This window comes from Podarcis bocagei (genome assembly GCF_964188305.1).
Source record: "Podarcis bocagei genome assembly, chromosome: 2".
Taxonomy (NCBI): domain Eukaryota; kingdom Metazoa; phylum Chordata; class Lepidosauria; order Squamata; family Lacertidae; genus Podarcis; species Podarcis bocagei.
The window spans coordinates 65,541,330-65,562,268 of NC_138126.1; the positions used below are offsets into that span (position 1 = coordinate 65,541,330).

At 40.4% G+C, this 20,939-nt stretch overlaps 1 protein-coding gene across 1 annotated transcript in view; it reads left to right on the forward strand.

The window, feature by feature from the left end:
- Positions 1-20,939, forward strand: part of CLINT1 (clathrin interactor 1) — a 64,097-nt gene that overhangs the window by 39,919 nt on the left and 3,239 nt on the right. The window contains exons 7-10 of the mRNA XM_081184945.1: positions 6,267-6,507; positions 10,742-10,814; positions 16,962-17,048; positions 20,233-20,528. Of these exons, the coding sequence (XP_081041071.1) occupies positions 6,267-6,507; positions 10,742-10,814; positions 16,962-17,048; positions 20,233-20,528 (697 nt within the window). The remainder of the gene's footprint in view (positions 1-6,266; positions 6,508-10,741; positions 10,815-16,961; positions 17,049-20,232; positions 20,529-20,939) is intronic.

A 20,939-nucleotide genomic window follows, 5' to 3' on the forward strand; every position in this document is an offset into this window, starting at 1 on the left:
TTGGAAATTGGTAGACCGTTATCTAAACGAGAGGGTTCCTTCTGCCCATGGAAGAGCCTTTGACTTACAAAGGAATGGAGCAAGACATGTTTTGCCTGTTTATCCCTGCAAGTCCCTGCACCTCCTCCCATGTAGTTAGAGAGGGTCCCCCAACCATCTGCTATACATTAGGAGGAGTAAGAGGGAAATCAGCAAAAATAATCTTCCCTCCTTCCGTCAGTGTGAGCATTCCATGAGTACAATTCTGCATATGGAATTTTTACGGTAGATCCCACCCCTTTGTGCCCTAGAACACTTATTTTAGCCAATGAGAATAATAGTTAAGCACATGGTTGTAATTTTTTGTGTGTGAATTTTTATGTTCATAGCCTTGTAGGTTTTGTAGCACAGAATTTAAGATTTCCTTCTTGTAGGTAATTTGTTGGGAAAATCTAGTCTTTCAGTGGCCAAAGTACCAAGAAGAAATTTTGCTGAAAGCAGTGAAAATCTGGCTCTCTGAGTCAGCTAGAAGATCTGCAGCCTCCCTGGTAATCCAAGTTTTTAAGATGTCCAAGAGACCCTATAAATCATGAGAAATAGGCTTTAGTTTGGATTCTGTTGTCCTTCTATCTCTTTTACATGTGCATACCTCTACAGTTGGCACCATTATTTCAGTAATATGGGGTGTGACCATTCCTTGCAGGCGGGCAGCTAAACATAAAGCAGGCAATATAGAACAATTTGAAGTGGACAACACATTACATGAGACATCCCAAATCTATGTAGCCCACAACAATTGTAACTGCCTTCTGTAAAAATTGTTGAAGGAGTTTGCTATCCTACAATTGTAAGGCTAATCAGGGCCCTATTGAATAGTTTATTAAAATTCCAATCATCTTGGCTTTCATTTAAAAAAAAAATCACTTTCAGATTGTTGTGTTTAGAAAAATGGCAAAAACTCTGGTGAAGTTTTCCGTAGAGAAGCTGTATGTTCTAACCCAGAAAGAGGCAATGCTTTCATTTGTCTCAACTGTAGTAGGGGTCTAATTTTGTCGCTAGCAGTGAAATGGAGTGAAGGAGTATCTTGGGTTTTTTAGATTATTAAGAGTGTATGAAGGAAAATAGCTACCTTTTTTGTTTTGATTGTGTCCAAGTCATAAAAGTTGAAAGATAGAACATTTTGCTACTTTCTCTTAGCCTAAAGAAATGGCTGCTTACTTTTCAGCTAACCTTTTCATAAAGTACAGTGGACACTTGTTTATGAGATCATTTAATGCCCTCTACATTAAAAGGAAAACATTTTGGAGGTTTTGCCTGCTGTGCAAACTCCAATAGTTGATCTGTTCAACAAGTGGATTGAACTTTATCGTCAGTAGATCAAACTGATACTTAATAGTTTCTGATACTGCTGTGGAAGCCTTTACACAAATCTCATCTGGATGAGATTAAAGCAGTAGGAGCTTTCATATATTTAATATTTTTCACAACAGCATGTTGGAAGAATAAAAAATTCATTAAGGTGCTAAAGTTGTACTTCTTTCCAGTGGTTTTTTTTTTTCTTTTTCTTTTGAAAGGTGAATTGATCTTGAGAGGGGAGTTTAGCAGTGTATTAAATGTTAAACCAGATGTATCAAATCAGACTAAATCTACAATATATTCCACTCTGTTCTGAATCTTTATATGATGTGTGGAGATTTTTAAATGGCAACACACACTATTATTTGGGCCCTTTTTCCTGTTTCCATGGCTATATTTTTGTTTCTCTAACAAAATATAAGAGACAGTGTATTTTCATTTTACATGGAAATTTTAGGAATATATTCTCACATGATGGATGTTTTTAGCCTTTATTTACTATAGCAGGGTATAGTACAAAGTGTGGGAGTAGAAATAACTCCTCTTGTCTTCACTTCCCTCCCTCTCCACCCACAGAAAAAATGAACTTCATTCAGTTGAACATTTATTCAACATAATCTGAGAAAATTTTAACTATGTTTTGTAAGCATTGTGCTTTTTTTAAAAAAGAACAAATTATAAAAGAAAATCAAGTTTTGAAAGAGCGCACAATTGATTTTTCTAAAGGATTTAAGAATGAAGAAAAATATGAGTGTATAAACTTACTCTTTAGCAGTACAGCGGTGCCTCGCAAGACGAAATTAATTCGTTCCGCAAGTTTTTTCTTCTTGCGAGTTTTTCGTCTTGCGAAGCACAGTTTCCCATAGGAATGCATTGAAAATCAATTAATGCGTTCCTATGGAAACCGCTTGCCAGGCTGGGGGTGCGGTGAAGGGCTTTTCTCCCCACCGCAAGCCTTCAGGACAGGTACGGGAACAGAGGGGAAGGGGCGCAGCGCTTCTCCTCTGTTCCCGGGGCTTGCGGTGGGAGGAGGGTTTTTCCTCCCCACCGCCAACATTCAGAACAGCATTCTGAATGTTGGCGGTGGGAAGGAAAACCCTCCTCCCACCGCAAGTCTTCAGGACAGCCATCCGAAGGCTGGCGTGGGGAGAAGGGCTTTCCGCCCCACCGCCAGCCTTCGGAGGAGCCTTCCGAAGGCTGGCGCGGGGAGAAGGGCTTTTCTCCCCACCGTCAGCCTTCGGAGGAGCCTTCCGAAGGCTGGCGTGGGGAGAAGGGCTTTCCGCCCCACTGCCAGCCTTCGGAGGAGCCTTCCGAAGGCTGGCGCGGGGAGAAGGGCTTTTCTCCCCACCGTCAGCCTTCGGAGGAGCCTTCCGAAGGCTGGCGTGGGGAGAAGGGCTTTCCGCCCCACCGCCAGCCTTCGGAGGAGCCTTCCGAAGGCTGGCGCGGGGAGAAGGGCTTTTCTCCCCACCGCCACCCTTCGGAGGAGCCTTCCAAAGGCTGGCGCGGGGAGAAGGGCTTTCCGCCCCACCGCCAGCCTTCGGAGGAGGTCCGAGGACAGTGGGGAAGAAGCGCTGCGTTTCCCCGCTGTCCCGGAGATTTCCCTATGGGCTTTCGTCTTGCGAAGGAAGCCCATAGGGAAATTCGTTTTGCGAAGCGCCTCCAAAACGGAAAACCCTTTCGTCTAGCGGGTTTTCCGTCTTGCGAGGCATTCGTCTTGCGGGGCACCACTGTATTGTAGGAAATAACCTCTAGGGAGTACCTAATCTCAGGCTAACAACCCACCACACAGTTTGCTAGGAAAAAACAGGGCAGACTAGAGAGATTCTAAGCACTGGAAAATGAGACAGAAGCTGGGGGAGTGCACTAAAGAGGAGCGAACAACAGCAGCTCTTCAAAATTCCAAGGATTATGACTGCTTGGTGTTCAAACAACTCATCAGTCATAGCTCTGACTTCATTCATTGGCTAAAAACATTGAAAAGTGGGAGCAGCCAGGCTGACTCTTCTCACAGAAATAACTTAGAAGCATCCTTGTACATTTTCCTTCACAATTTTCTTTCTAGAGATTTTATTTTTTTAATGGCAACTCGGAGCTGGCTCTGGGACTGGTACATCAGTACCCATCTCTCAGTGATCCCAGCTCTGCCTTTGGAAGTTGGGGTATTGGTGACTAGAGGCAGGGCCTTTTCAGTGATGGCATCCTAGCATTGAAATACCCTCAGTTGCTCACTGTTGATCTAGGTGCAGGTCAAGTCTGTTTTATTAGCATGATATTTTAATGAATGCCAATTTTAGGGGTTTGGGGGCTATCTGCTTTTAATTTTCTTCTCTTTTCATATCAGTATTGTATTGGTTGTATTTGGTAATGATTTGATTATGTCATTAATTTGCTTTCATATGACTTCATACTCTGCCTTGGGAAAGATTTCTGAATTTACAGATGGGACAGGAATGAATAAGTAAAACCATTACATGGGCAGCAAACCCAGAAACACTTGTTCCGTTATTTCTTCACCTCATTGGGGCGTGCGTTTCTGCGCAAACCCTCTTGAAAGGAAGAGAGTGTGCTCTGCAGCAGTGCTTGGCGAATTTATTCCCTCTACACTTGGTTGGGGCTGTTAGGCCCCCTTATTACTTTGCATCTGTAATCTCTGTTGGAATAGAAAATGAAATGCTGGGTATTTATGTTCACTGATCTTAATGAATTAAATGACCTTTGCTGGCAAGCAGATAATATGCTGAGATGCAGTGGGAGGCATAACTAAGTAATAATAATAATGGGCAAAGCCTGAGCCATTGTTAGTGGAGAACAAAGGCTACCCCACAGAGCATACTGCAGTTTGTGTTACCTCCATGCTGACAACAAGACAGCCTTTCTGAAATTAGGTGACTCAGTGCTCTATTGCTTATTGAAACAGAGAAACCTTTCACAGTTATATTTCAAGTTACATTTGCATGTGTTATTCAACAGTGCATCTTGCCCTGTACCAATTGCATACCTTAATAATGAAAAACATCATACAATGTAAAAACTGTTTACCTTCCAAATAAAAGTACAGCTGTGGGTAACTTAATTTTGCTGGAGGCTTAACCTGCCCCTCGCTGAAAACACTGGTCAAGTAATGACTTTTCAAAACAATTTATAAAGTTGTGTATACGTAGGCCGAATGCAGTTTTAAGGCTCGTTCCTTGAAAACTATGATATACAAATCAGAAATCTGCCTCTGGTATGAATTTCCAAATTCCATTTCTTTGTTGGCCTCAACCATAGTATCTCTGCCAATACTAGCCTGGGTTCCTTCCTATCCTAACCATGGTTTCAAGTGCGTTTGCAAACCCTGCTTAAGTTGGCATTAGCCTTAAAATTAGTTGCTGTTGATGTAAATGTATTGCTAAATCATGATGAAGGCTGATGACAGAAAGGAAAAGGAATTGCACTGGAAGGTGGAAGATAAAGCCTGTTCTTCAGCTTGCAGGCCATGGTTTTGCAAGAAGCTGCTATCTGTGTCAGCTGTATGGAGGCAGACTTTGTGAGGTCTGCACAAACTTTATGAATATTGTAAATAGATAAATCTACACAGTTATTTATTTATTTATTTATTTATTTATTTACAATATTTGTAAATTCTGTGTAGACCTCACAAACATAAGAATGTTACACCAATAAGCATTGCTTTTTTAAAAACGTAACGACAGAATGGATAAGACAACTTGTTTGTGGGGGGGGGGACCCACTCTCATGGGGCAAGCTGGATCTGTTGGTGACAGATTTGGGAGGTGGGCAGGGAGATACCACAGTGGGAGCCGGATGAAGACAGCCCCTCAAGCTTCTTTATTGTTCACCCTATTCAGGGCAAGATTTAGTCTATATTAATATAATACAGACTTTTGAAATTGCCCCTTCCTGATCCCCAATTTACTAGGATCTTATGCTGCTTCCAAAGAAAAGGTTAGGCTTTAAAATTTTGTGGAAAGGAAATTCTAAAGCAGGGTATGACTTCCAAGCAGATTTTGTGCAGTATACAAAGCAGGTATAGGATAGCTGCACAAAGGATATGTAATTGTAGAGTCCCATGATTATGAGGACATACATATTTACTGTGTCATTGTCCAAAAGAGAATGAGACTTCTCACCAGATACAATTGGTAGAGACTGTTTTTGCGCAATGCTTCAGCTGATATCAGTTGATCAGCCTTTCCAGTTGGAGTGTGGGGAATTGGCAGTGTGGCCCAATGATCCAAACAAAGTCTTTGCCATCTCAGTGAAGAAGTAGCATTTATAGTGTAATATTGTGTAGTGAAGCTTAATGAGCACTCCCCCCCCCCATAATTCTCTAATTGAGAAAGCAAGCTTGGCTAGTAATGGTGCAAAGTCCAAAGCAGTCACAAAATGGGTGGTAGGCTTGGGAAACCTTGAAACAACATCTTTTATAACTGGAATGGGGAACTTCTGGCTCAGGGACTGAATACAATCTTCACCACTACCCCTGTTTCTCCCCAGCCGTACCTTCTTCCCCAGCCCATAGTCCCTCTCTGAGTTATCCCCCCTCACCATCCCTGCCCCATATACCCCTGAAATACTTTTGCCTGACTGGAATGTATCATTGAACAGCAATAATGCCTTTTGCTTTCCTAGATAGTGGATGGAGAAATTGGGGTGGATCCTATACATGGGCTATGAGTAGAAATATCTTATTTGAGCCAGGCTGGATTCTAGTCTTCTGTATAAAGATAAGAACCACCACCATTGCTCCACCCACTTTTGCCTACCACAGACTTGCTTGTTTAGAAAATCTCTGCTTAAATATTTTCTTGACTTAAATTCCCTCTAAAAGATGTTGATGACCAGATAGCTTTGCTAGCTACCTTTTCAAGTTCTTTTGTCCCCCTTTTGGTCTGTAATATGGTTTTTGTTGTTTCCTCCCTTCACAGTGATAGCGATGAGGAAAAGAGATCTAGAAAAGCTAAATCGCCTAAAGGAGAATTCAAAGATGAGGAGGAGACAGTGACCACAAAACACATCCATATTACACAAGCCACAGAGACCACCACCACCAGACACAAGCGCACAGCAAACCCTTCCAAAACCATTGACCTGGGAGCAGCTGCACATTACACAGGGGACAAAGGAAGTCCAGACCAGAATGCTTACACTCCGCAATCTACAGCAAAGGTAGGAGGGGAAAGAAGGCACAACTGTACCTTTGAATTTGCATTTTTCCTAATCAAGTACTGTTTTCATTAAAGGTAATAAATCTGGAGTCTTCCAAGTGTGCCATAGGGAGTAATTCACTGAAAGCACTGGAACTGCATTTGGGTTAAGCAGTTGCTCCTCATCTCATGTGATTTAGGCATATAGAACAAGCTCAGACCAAAGAATGACGCAGCACCTAGGTTGATACTGGTTTTGACAGTCTCCAGGGTGTTTGAATCCCAAGCTGTGAAGGGCTTCAAAGGTAAGAAACTATCTGGTAACTAGGGCAGGTTGCTGTAAAATAGGTTTAAGTATGTTTGGCCTTCCAACAGCTTTCAACACGCAGAAATAAGCATTCAGCACTAGTTGGAACTTCTTAGTCAGTCTCAAGGGAAGCTCCATGTAGAGCTTGTTTACCTGTACAGGCAACTCTCAATTTATGTGGGGGTTACATTCCAAGGCACCACACGTTTAATTGAAATCACGTATATTTGAAATGCCATTGAAAAGGCCTGCAGATGCCCCATCTGCCCCGCCCCCTTTTGGGACGTTTTTGGTTCACTTTCAGGTTCAGTGCCATGTGCGTGTGGTCGCGCACACATATCAGATGTGCCTAAAATAGTTGCTGCCTGTAGGTGATCCTGGAAGTTGCAAACATGATCAGCATGACTAGATGTCCCCTCTCCAGAAGCAGAAGAATCACCTTGCTTCTGGCACCTATTTAACCAGGAGTAAAGGCAGAGGGACCTAGGCATTCCATTAGGTTTCTAACTTCAGAAGACAGGGAAACTACTGAATCATCTGTCACAGGAAGGACCCACCTACGATGGAGCACTGTGATTACCTACCAGTCCAGGATTTGGCGTTTTTCGCTTGCTTTGTGTACTGTGAGCATCCTTCTTCCCAACTTTCTGGAAAGAGTAGCTTAGCCTCTCATCATCCTTTCCTACTTTCATCTTTTCCTCCTCCATAGCAGGAAAGAGAAGTGGAGGCTTCCTTGGCTGCTGCTTGGACAAAGGTACTCTCAAAACCACCAAGTATCACCAAGCTTGCCTGGGGCTGGAACCTAGCCAGGCTAAAATTGTGGACGCCTGTGTTAGGGTTACTTCCATTTTGTATTGTAATCCAGGTTGTAATCCAACACAAGTCTGTATATAATAGAAGTATAATGTAGACTGAATGTAATCCAGGTTGAGCATTCCACCTCTTCAGTTCAGTTGGAAGTTTTTATTTGTTATAAAGTAGAGAAATGAGATAAAATCTGTTGCCACACCTTTGCAAGCATTCTCAGGAAGTGGAAGGATCACTTAATGTCTGAAGACCAGGGGAATCAGAAGTCATTGTTTGATGGAATCTGTCAAGCTCAAAATTGCAGGGAGATTGAAGACATGAAGTGAACAGATGGGCAGTTTTAAAAACTCCCATGTCAGCCTCAGGGAAGCTAGAATACTAGAGATTGTATCTATATTACATAGGTAAGTACACTAAGACCATAATGTGAAAGCATGTTTTACTTCTGCCGTAATGCAGTGGGGTTTTTTTCTTGCCCACATAGATGGAGAGAAAGAGGATGCATATTACTTTTCTGGCACTGCCATGTATGTACTAAAAGTGATGCCACTTAGGAAGGAAGTCAGGAAACAATGAAGAAAAACTATAGTGTTCCCTTTCCACTGCAACTATTTAAATTAGCCCAATTGTAAAAACAGCACTTTGACAGCTCTGATGTTTAAACTTAGTGAAGCTATAATCAGATGGTACAAATTTTAAGTATTCCCTAAATTAAAGACCATATGGCAGTACACTCATCCACCAGCAAGCAGATCCTTTACATCTAAATTGTGCAGTTAATGTATGCATCTAGTGTGCCCAAAGTATCTCTGTTCAATAACTTATTTTGAAGATGCCCTCAGAAAAGTCAAGGATCTTTGTATAAGAATTTCACTTTAAGAAGAGAGAAAGCTTAAACATTCGAACAAAAAGGCATGAAAAATATGTGATCTAGAAATGAAAGTTCTATTTAATTTGTGTAGTTGGTTTTTTTTATTTGTATTTTGTTCTGTTGGAAGCAACTGTGTGGGTACAAATGTTTTAAATAAACAGAATTTTTTAAGCCCTCTGCCTTGCTTATCGGGCTTTGGAAAGGAGGCATGAGGGCTCTGGGAGCATGTCGGGGCCCTTTAATGACCTTCTCAGAGCCCAATAAGCAAGGTCTGTTTTGGAGAGGTAGGAGTGATTGCAGGGGTTGGGGCTCTGGGGGTTCCTGACTTTATGCAATTTTGCCTTTGCGGGAGGACCTCCAAAACTGAACCCTTGCATGCGTGGCCAGCCCACTGTATTACTATATTCTGAAATGTTCAATTCTGGGTCTGCCCTGTCCTTTAAAGCCATACCTAGACATGTACTTTGCTACCAATTTATTTGGCATAGGGCAAGGAAGAAGAACTTAACTATGTAGGGTTGCACATGTCTAGAGGTTGTGCTTTAAACTGGATCTCTTTGCCTGTTTGTGCACTGTTTGTATGCCTCATGTTTTGGCCTGGGCAGACATTGTGCCTGTGTTCTAGTTATTGCATGTGTAGTGGCTGGGGGCCCAGGATCAAAGAGATGCTGGTGCGCTGCGGCATAGGTAAGTTCACCTTCTCCAAGTGTCATGTTTCAGTTGCGCCCCAAGTTCAGAATCTGCTGCACATGCTTGCTGCTTAGATGGGACAAATCTTGTTCTCCAGAGCTCCCAGAATTCATTAAATCCACAAGTGCATTTACAGTGCAGTCCTATACATGTTGGCTGAGAAGGAAGCCTTGCTATTTTCAATGGTTGCTATTTCCTAGGCATGTGTGTATTGGATTGCAACCTGAAGTTTGGTATTGCATCCTTCCCCTCTTGTTATCCTGGACTTTTTTTTTTGCTTCCAATTATTTTCCCCATCCGCCCAAGAATGAGAGTCTTCAACAAGTGTACTGGACGGAACTTCTTAAAAGCAAATTAAAGTGAGCCCTGTGTCTACATAATCGCTAATGTTGTAATGAGGAAGTTTTCTAGAAACCCCCAGGTGCATAGAGTTTACCATAGATGTACTTGTCTTTGTGCCAAGGTTTATAGTCTATTAAATTTACATGGTGCTCCAGGAAAAGCAACTTTTCATCCATTGCCTTCCTTTGTGAATGTGTACAAAAATCTAGGATTTAGTCATAAATGATAAAGTGCACCCATGCAGCAAGATAATATTGTGATTTTTAATGCATGGATTTTGTTGGTAAATACATTTCCTTCCTTGTAGCAGAAGAAGAAACCACACTACCTCTACTTTGTGACAGAAATTTCTTAAATTATGCATTTCTGGTATCTAGCATTTTGCTAATTTTATCAAAGAAGCAGAACCTAAAATATACCTTCCACCTTTGGTATAACAGTCACTTTATTCCAATTTCCCTAAAAAAGAAGATGGGCCTACTTGGGGTAGGGTGCTGTTTTTAACCATAGTTGCTTGGAAGTAATTACTTCAGGAAATGAAGAAGTTACTTCCAATTAAATATATTCATGTTTGGGATGCTGAGTTCAAATCTCAAAGTCAGCTCTGAATTTCTTTGGTGCCTTTAGACATCACACTCCTAATATCAGCCTTTCATTTTAATTGGAATAATCCCAGAGGTAAGGCAGTAATAACCAGAGGATTAAAAACTATTGTAAAGCACAAAGAAGGCTATACAAATTTAGTTATAAGCAGAAAGATATCAAGCTTTAAAATTCTAGGCAGCTTACAATTGACCAAATGATGTTTCTAGTATTTTGAATATCTCAAAATGAAATTTTAAGGCATGTTAGCAAAACTATAAAGGTGGGAAATATTTTAAGAAATGGTTCAGCCTTTGCTATGCTTAATAGTTATATGGAATGGGTGTGTTTTCTAAAAAATATTTTTGCACCTCTCCTCACATTGTCTGATGGGAGATAACAGCTTAGAATCCTTGTTATCAAGTTGCACAATAATAACTTCCTTTATATTCTTCAGTTTTGTAATTCTCTTAATATAAGTTGATTTCCAGTAACAACCAATGTTTGATGCTACACAGATCTATTTTTCTCTGTGTTACTCCAGTTTTCCAATTTCTTGCCACAAACAGTCCTCGTTCAGTTGCCCTAAAACACACACACACCTTTGCATATTCATAACCATATTCCTTAAAACAGTTCAATTGTGCTTGTCCTTAGGTTCCTGGCAGCAAGTCATCCGGTGACCTGGTCGATCTTTTGTTCGATGGTACTGATCAATCAGTCCCAACAGGTAAAATGTATTTCTGTGTTCTGTTTGAGCAGTAGCTTGTGAGTCTAGTACATTTTAATTCTGCTGAAATCAAACGTATGCATTAGGAAGCTAAGGGAAACTGTATCAGTCAGTTAAATGTAGAGCTGCATATTTATTCATAGAACCACATGCAAATTACCATATTGTATAGATTAATAATAACCATAGCACCTTAGAAAGATTCACAGCTAAGTCAGTTTGTCAGGAACTCTGGTGGCTGAAATGCAATGTTATTCATAATTAATTTTAAAAGCATGTAATCCAGTCAGATTTCAACACTTCTCGTGTTACACATGGACAGAGAGGCAGTGGTGAGAGTAGCTGACTTACAAGTCACATCTAATGTGTACAGCAAAAGTGACCTTATTACTTCTTATTTTTGTTTCCTGCCCATTGACTCCTGGGTGACCTCAGAAATAACTATGTTTCTTGGTCACTTCAAAACTGTTCAATTCATTCACTCCATTGTAGGCGACTAGTGAAACTGAGGCTTCAGTAAAGTAAATGTTACTTTCTATAATGGAGTGCATGTTTGGTATATTTAAAAAAACCAATAACAATGAATAGCCATATCAGGACAAAGTAAGGAAGATTGTCTCTGGCTGGCATGAAATATTAAGATGGTTCTATTTACATATCTTCACTGCTGCTGGCATGATTGTAGAATCATCAATCTTATATTAGGTGGCTGGATGTTGATAGCTGCAGTTATAATCCACATTACCTGTGAGCAAATTAAGAAGAGGATTAAGAGCTGTGTAACTGAAACAATGCTTTCTCTTGAAGGAAGAATTTCTCAACAGATTCAGCACGCAGCATTAATGTTGTTAGTGGAAAGATTATTTTCCACCCCTTTTCATCCCCCATTTACAGTACCATGAGCTTCTGAAAAGGTGTGGCTGTACTTTTGGGCTTTGTGAACTGTCATGATTCTGCCACAATTTGTTATTCCTATACAATTTTTCAACATGGGGCTGGTTCCATAGACGTGCTCCCGCAAGGAGACCTTCCTGCCATATTCTTCCAACAGCAGCCCCCTGCATCCACTAAAAAGATTCTCCAGTGGGACAGGGGGTGCTCTGGAACAATGTGGGATAATAAGGGGGGGGGGGGATTAAATGAAATTGAAGCACCTTGTGCAAACAGGTCCCATGACCCACATACAGCTGGCGTTTCGGCAACCTTTCGTGAGCCTTGCACAAACATCTTAGTGTGAATGCTTCTCTGGGTGCAGCAAGTATATACATGATTGGCTAATGATTGGCTAAATCTGGAACTTCTACTACGTATTAAACCCAAGCAACATTTCAAACAGTTGCAACCATTTTTTTGCCCCCAGGATTACTATTATTTTATTATTATTTTGTCCTGTGTATACTAATTACATAGTGATAATAAAATGAAATATCTCCTCATAAGCAGGACTTTAGGCCACAGTTCTTAAGCTTTATTCTTTTGCCCCCTGCCAGTCCCTGCTTTTGAAGGGTTCCTTAGAAAATGCAAGCAGCACATTGAAAACTTTGCAGAGGCACGGGAATTATTCTCCTGTCAGTATACTGGAGAATGAGAGTCAGCATTATATCCTTGTACTTCGTATGATTTTGGATTCTGAATTCTTGTGAGTAGGTGTATTTTAAATGGCAGCAAATGTGACTGGAAGCTGTCCATATTAAGAAATACATATATCTGTACTGTTTTTTGGATGAGGCCATGGCCTTGGGCTAGGGCAATAAAAGTTTCTGGTGATTGTATAGAAACTTAAGGAGTCTCTTTGCTGGGTCTTTGTTACTAGGCATTGAGATTCCTTCCCCAGCAAATATCTCTTCAGTTTGTCTACCGTAATTTTTTTACTGGGTTTTTAACACACATGAACAGTGCTCAATCCCTCCACTTTCCTAAAGTTGTGTTTTCATGCAGGAATGGTGTCAACTTCTTTAAGTTCTTGAACTCAATCTTCTTAGAAACATTCTACTTTTAGCTTTAATTCTGTTTTTCTCTACCATCTGGTTTCGTAGTTCCCTTTAAAACCTGATCATAACACAATGTAGACAGACATTGCTTCTTTTTTGGCATATGGAGTATTCTACAGTGATAGAATATTTGGAGTACAATATTTTTCCTTTATGGTTCACTGAAACTGTTTCTGTTAAGCTTTGTAGCAAGAGCCATTGCATACATGACCCATACCTCTCTACTACCATGGGCTCCCACTGATTTGAAGCACTCACTGAAGTCCTGCTAACCTTATAGGCACAGAGCCATCCCTGTGGCTAAAGAAAAGCATGGGTTAGGGTTAGGGTTCTAGACCACACACAATGGGTTAGGGTTAGGATTCTAGACACATCTGCAGCTGTGTGGGAAACACTTTAATCTAAGTGGCTCCTATGCAGCTCAGCATTGTATTTGATCTTGCTTGCATTGATGCTGTATTACTTGCCTTTCGCACCGCCTCTTACGTAAATGGAGTGTTAATGGGCAGATTGTTCAGTCCTCATAATATTGACAACAGCAGGTGTACACATGTATTTGGTCTTACAAATAAATACAGACAGAGGAGCATTTCTTACAACACTTGAAACATGTCTGGATATAATAAAATGGTCTACTCTCATTCCAGTTATCTACAGGTAGATCATCTATTATAAATAATGTTGATATTCCCCTTGTTCTCCATAAATCTAAAGTTGATGCAACAACTTAAACAGATTGAGAATCCCAAGAGGAAAATAGGTTGGGGTTTTCAAGCTCCTGTTTTTATTGCACTCCCTTACAACTTCCTAAAAAGTATCTCCTGAAAGTCAAAGGATTTATGGGGTAGGATTCAGTGTGACTTGAATATGCCCCCACCCTCAAGCAGTTTTCCAGTTGTGTATGGAGCTCTTTGGATCTCAGCCGCGGCCAGTATCCCATAATTTGAAGGAGTGCTCAACTATTAATTTAAATCTCTATCTGGAAAAACCCTCATCTTACAGACTGTTGCTGTGAGAACAGAACTTGCTCATCTTTCTTTTGAGAAATCTTTTCTGGATTTGCCATTTGACTGCCAATTATTTTGCTTTCACTCCTTTAGTGGAAGTTAAGCTTACCCGCTCTTTCCACATCAGCATTTAGAAGATGTCCTAGAGATGAGACACATTACCAGCTGGCCACCACAAATAGCATCTTCTGCTGCCCTAAGGAGACAGATGGAAGGAGTTAATTTATAACGACAGCTCTCACTTGGGAGTCTTTGAGGCTAGCTAATGATGTTGTGAAGATTAGCACTGTCCTTCCTAAGGAGGTCACTTTCCCTAACCCATGTGCTACTTGCTGTAAAGAGCATGGCTTCATTAGCTTGTGCCACGCACAAAATAGCAAAGGGGCCGCAATAGGCATTGATCTCTTTTGTAAAGATAGGGGCATGGAAATCTCATGTTTTTGTGGAGGTGCTTGCCAAGCAACTAGTCCACACCAAGACAATGGGAAGCATTTTTTCCCCCAAGAAGGGGGCTAAATACCTTGAGCAATGCCTAATACAAATCTCCATCATTTAATAGAGGATTGAAAAAGAAAATGAAACAACTTTGTGCAGTGCTTCATATGGAAATAGTAGTTGTTAGCTCACCCTGTTGCACAACTATCAACACCAGGTGGCTGTGCTGGCACTGCATCCTAAGTAACCATCTTCATAGACTTGCTGTTAGCTTTGAAGAAACGTTCTGTGTTTTCTGAGGAAGCAACTAGATAGAGCATGGGACCACCAAAATATGTGCAGAAGCAGATTAATTCCCAAATGATTTCACCTGATTTTTTACTGGCTTAAGCATTTGCCATACTATTGTTACTTTTAAATTGACTATTTGGTATCATTTACCTGTATTGTCTAAATTAGCACTGCTAGTTCAAATAACCATGGTCTTGAAATTTGTAATCATTTAAGTATGCTAGTGTTTACGGACAAGACATGTGCACGTGGTTGCATATGCCATGCAATGCTATGTAAATACTGCTTGTTTCCATCTTCTGGATAGCACAAATGTATTGTACATCCTCAAGCTGCTTAGATAAAAGTGATGCTTATCTTTGCATAAAACTCCATCACAGTTTCCTATAATGATTTAAGATCTATACTGGTAAATGCCCAATCTGTCTGTCTTTTGGATATGCTCTACAACATAATTCACCTATTATAAGACTTTAGGAGGGTCTTGTTACTACATATCTCCTATTTGATAACATATCTGTGTACGTTCTGAAGGGAGATGCTCCTATCTGAAAATGAAGTATGACGTCCTAATAATTGACTAAAATAAAATAGCATTAAAAAGAAATACAAGTACACATGTATTAGAAAGGGAATTGTTCCTTTTATTACTGCCAGCCATTTATTAAAAAGGCGATGGTTCTAGTTTAATTAACCGAGTTGAGAGCAGCAGATGGAGCAGAATGTCTTGCAGCGATAAGACAATTCAGAAATGGCACCAGATGTTGGAAGCTGTCCCTGGTGGTGTTTGAGTGCAACACAGATGTTACAGTCCCACCTGGCTAGTTTCTAAGCACTGCAGGCTAAGCAGCTGTGATGTAACCCATATAATGTACGCAAACACTAAAAGCAGAATAATTGAGCTGCTGGTACTCCTTGGAAGGGTGTGACTGCTCAGAGGTGAAATCTTTTAAGGACAAACAGCAACAGCTAAGGCCATCACTTTTTCGGTACTTTCAGAGGAGGAAACTGTCAACTAGAAGCCTAAAGCCCTTTATTAAAGATATGGTGGCAGAGAGTTGCTTCACCTAAACATTTTCCTTCACAGAAAAAATATATATCTGCAGAAAGTGCCTATTTTTTGTATGTATTTCTCTCAGAGGGCCAATTAATGTCCACAGTTTTAAAAATTTGAATGGGGGCTTTCCTTTTAGGGATAATAGCTTGGGAGGAACTAGCATTTCTGATTAAATGAAGCCCTCCTTGTGTACAGCATTCCCATTCCTGCTCAGAAATCCCCACCTGTGGCAATCATCCTATTTAGTTTGGCCCTCAAACTTGACATAAGGAGATGTACAGAACAATGACCAGTGCAGAGGCTGTGAATCTTTACTATTTTGATAAAAAATGTGTAGGAAAGAATAGTAAAGATACTATATTTTGTAGTAAATAAATCATTAGTATCTACAACTGGGACTTTCAATGTTCTTATTCTGAAAAGAAAGCAAACTTATTAAAAAATGAATACCAGTGCAGGTTTTATGCATTAAAACCTTGAATCTGAAATCCTGTGCAAGTCATTCCTGCTTTCAGTCTCACAAGATTTAACATGTAAGGAGGCCTTTTTAAATTTTTCATTCTATGCAGCATAATAAGCAAACAAAGGCATTTCTCCAATAAAAGACTTGTTCTGTTTCTTACATCTAGTACCTGAGTTAGAATTGCATTAATCTTTACTGTGTGATATTTCTTCCAAGCCTGCACTGGTTCTTCACCAGTTTTGCGTTCCATGCAACCTTGGTAAATTATTACTGAAATTACGAAGTTGAATATAGACCACTTGCATTGATGTACAAGTGGTGGGATATAACTGAACCATAAAAGCAGGCATAATTCGATTTGACAGTTTTGTTTGTGTACAAAAAAGAAGGAAAGAAAGACTTCAGCCATGTATATGCCTTGTGACATTTTGTTTTGATTGGACTATCACCCTTCTGAATCAATCTTCATTTAACGCATGATCGTTCGTGGTGCTCTCTTCCATGCTTGTGCATGCCAGAATAGTGAAAAAACTGAGGGTGGAAACTCCCTACAAACTAGTCAAAGGAAAGCACAAGAGTACGATTGCATACACAACCAGGTTTTGTTCCTGCAGCCCGGTTTGCAGAATTTCCACATATTTCAGTTTTTGTACCATGACAACCATCCTTGTATAACAGCCATCAGTGGTAAAATATCTTGTATTGAGAGATAGACTTTGACTTGAGAACTGTGTCCTTAAGTACTTTGAGCTTCAATACGCTTGATGGATTGAACCGTTTCCCAGAACTGTATATCTTGACTCCACGTACAATATATTTAAATATAAAATTTAATATTTGATGTGAACTACTGGAGTGGGGCTGTTTTCACTAATTTACAACAAATCCTTTGATTGGTTGTAGGTGGAGCCACTGACCCCTTCGGAGGGTTTGCGGACTTTAGCTCTGCTGCCGCCGCCTCTGCCTCAGCAGGCTGCCCCCCATTACAAGGTACAGTGCCAAGGGAGTGGAACAGAAAGCTGACCTCTCAAATTTTGGTCTCTTGCTACTTGAAAGTGTCTTCTCTTCCAGAATAGATTAAATTCTATGTCGAGTTCTCATTTTAAAGGTGCTAGATTCTGCCGCTTTGTATTGTGATACAGTTTCATTTTATTATGACTTATTCTCTATTCGGGGCAGAAGGATTAATTATTTGGGAAATGAGCTTTTCCTTTGACCCTTCGCCCAGGGGTGGCTTACCTTTTCCAGCTCAAGGGCCACGTCAAGGGTTTGCTACAGCTTTGAGGATTGCATAGATCATGTGCCCTTGGACACACACACTTGCAAAATCCACCCAGGTGAAGGAGGGGGATGAGCAGCATACATATGCACACCCCTAGTAGAGAGGATGCGCACACACACAAATGAAATAATTGCTCTGGAATGATTTTTACAAGCACCAAAATGAATTTAAATGAATTAATACAGCAGTAATGATCATTACTTTGTCTCCCCTCACAAACACCTTTAACATTAATTGAAGCTAACTGAAATACTGGGCTGGAATGATTTTCACAGGTACCAAGAATGAATTCCAATTAATACTGAGTAATAGCTATTGCTATAGTATAGTATGTTGTGTACTCCATCCCCTTTTACCTGTAATGGTAACCTTTTATGTAATCTGCAATAAGCCTCTTAAGAATTGTATTCCACATTTTATATTAAAGTACTCTCTTGGAAGAAGGCTAGAATTGACCCAAGAAACATTTAGAATTCGACAATAGATGCTGTGCGTAAGGCAGGATTGCTACATGTCCAGGGAGGGGACTGTTAATTTGTGTGTACTGATTTATTTAAGTTCCACACAAACTAAAAATTGTCCACTGGGGAGAAAAAAAAACTTCACAGTAAGAGCTCCTTGTAGGGGTGAGGAAGCTTATACAAATGTTATGATTGGCCCTAAATTACTGCCTTTTGTTGTATTCTTGCCACACTGCTATAATAATTGCTGTTACCCAAATTACTTTTTAAAAGACCCAATGAATTAATGTGAATTAAGATAGCTGGTCAACAGAGCTGGGATTGTTCAAAGAGTTTTGAACCAAGCAGTAGTTGAAACAATTGTTCTACCACAAAGCATATTGCATAGAAGAAGGTGTGATGTTTCTTGCAGCCATCAGTAATAAAATGCATTGTATTGAGGGATAGGATTTGGCTTGAGAACTGTGCCCTTAAATACTTTAAGCTTTAATAATGTTCTGCCTTGATTTTACAGGTTATTGAAAATTTAGGTTTGTGGTGCTCAAATCCTATTATGCTAATAATGCAGTCTAAGCTTGATAATACTCCTTTATCAGTGTTAATATGATTAATCTCCACCAATCACCTTTATGCAAGCAGCCAGCAATGATTAATCATTCTTGAGCAATAAAGCCCCCCCCCCCCGAAATCTTTTGTTGATTAATCATCTTTGGTAAAGTTCCCCGAAGAGTGGCATCAAATGCCTCTGTCTTCTCCCCCTTTCCTTTATTTGTGTTTGGATATGAGCATCCCGTAACTGGAGAATCAGCATTTACTTATCCATCAGGAGTACTTGTAAGTGTGCTTAAATTTTTAATAGGCAGTACTAATTGAAATATTCCCAATAAAGTCCCTTTTGTAAGGGAGATCAAAGCAAAATGTTTCATTGTGGCCCCAAGCTAATGAATTCTAGCCCAGCACTTGCGTTAAAGTGGATTGTAGTGCACAGATAAGCGATGGATGTACTTTTCCCTCCCTGCCCTTCCTTACTTAAATTTTAATCCACCTGTGGAGGAGAAATTAATTAAAACAAGGGTTTTATACCCAGGCGAACAGGGACTATTACGAATTATTGACATGAAATGTAAATTATTGCAACCTTTTTAAGATTAGGTGAGTTAGATTCTAAGTAATAGGCAGGTTTGTAGATCACTAATTCCTAGCTGGCTGTACAGACCAGATTATTCTGAAATCAGCAGGGTCTCTCATCTCTCAGACCTGTCAGGTGAACATTGATTTAAAATTGTGAATGCTTTCTTTTCCGTCTGCACTGATGAGGCCTAACAGTTAAATGTAAATTGCAAGTTGTTCAACTGTGTGAAAACCAGAGCTAGCATGTGTGCCCCTATGTGCCTTTGTCTGTGCATCAGGCTACAATAGTAAGATCTACGTAACTGTTGTGCTTCCTGTGCATCAGGCTACAATAGTAAGATCTACGTAACTGTTGTGCTTCAAAACTGAAATATTCATCGGTGGCTAGCAATTGATAATCATACCAAAGGCTCATTCACTTTAAAAGCCAAACATCTATTTCCTCGTGATCTTTACATCTTGAAGCTTCACTCACAAGTTTATTACAGTAAAATGTGTATTTTTAAAATAGGTAAAGACAGGCAGACTGCTGTTAAAAGAACTAAATGTCTTGCAGCTCTCTATGCACGTGCTGTACAAAGATTTGAGAGCATGTGTGAGCTTTGAATGCATATTTATCAAAGCTCCCATAGAGCGCTAAATAAATACTACACAATGCTGTTAACAAGCACAACAGAGGTGAGATAAACACCCTGAGGCAACTGAATTTGAAAGCCCATTATTTTATTGGTATCCCACTTAGCTGTACCGGTTTAATAACTGTATACAGCAAGTAATGTATATGTAATCAGATGAGTTTGAACAAATTGCTGTTTTTATGACTTCTTACGACTGTGAGACCAGCCTTGTTCACAGTGATTGATTCAAAACATCAATGAGTTAATGTTTGCAGCTTTGCTTAAGGCTCCCAATTTTGAGCTACTGGCAATTTAGATACTGAACTTCTGCTATGCTTCAGGTGTCTCTTATGCCTGCCACATTCTTATGTGTTGAAAGTGGATCCTGCAGATTTGCCTGTTAGGAAATCTATGTCCCACTCATGTGGACTCCACAGGTGGCACATAACCAGCCATACTTTAGCACTGGTGTGGCTGTTTCATTCTTATGTGCCCCCCCCCCTTTGCTATCCTGTTAAAATTGTTGGAATATTCATGAGGGGGAGTAATGTCCAGATGGAGATCCTACCTGCAGATGTTAATCTGGATGGACATACATCGGCTCTCATTTGTTTCACTTCATGGAATGTGGCATTTGCTCTGTGCTTTTCATAAAGACTCTTACCTTTCTTTTCCCTCCCCAGGTACAACTGCAAGTGGGAATGGAGAGTTTGGCGACTGGAGTGCCTTCAACCAAACCTCTCCAAGCCCTGCTGCTTCAGCTGGAGAGCTCTTTGGTGGCTCTGCTCAGCCAGCTGTTGAGCTCTTTGGTGGCTCTACTCAGCAGAGCCTTGGCCAGCCTCCAGCTGCTTCAAATCCTTCTGACCTCTTTGATTTGATGGGTACCTCCCAAGCCACTATGACCTCTTCCCAAAGCATGAATTTATCTATGATGGGTTCCAGCACTGTCAGCATCAATCTGCCTATGTCAAGGTCACAGGTATGGTGCTGTTCTGCAGTCCCTTGACTACTGTTTACTCAACGGATAGTTTTGACACACACTTAACTTAAAGCATCTTTTCTGTAGCTCTGAAAGTGTTTTCTTGTCTTTTTGCTTCACTGGCCCCTCTTTTCTTCAAGATTCAAGTAAATTGAGAGAGGAAACGTCTAAAGCAATCTAAGAGTTGTAGAACATAAGGAAGACTTCAAACTTGTGACACTTTGATTGTACCAAGGGGGGTGAGGGTGGGCAGTGCCACCTGTTTCTGACAAACTGGCTCACGTATAGTTTTACCCAGTTTAAGTGTAGTTGACTATTTAAAACAAGTCTTTGGACTTGGAAAACTTAGCAACTAGTTGATCAGGTATGGTCTGAAGTCGCATGAGGCCACTAACCCACTGAAATAAAGCA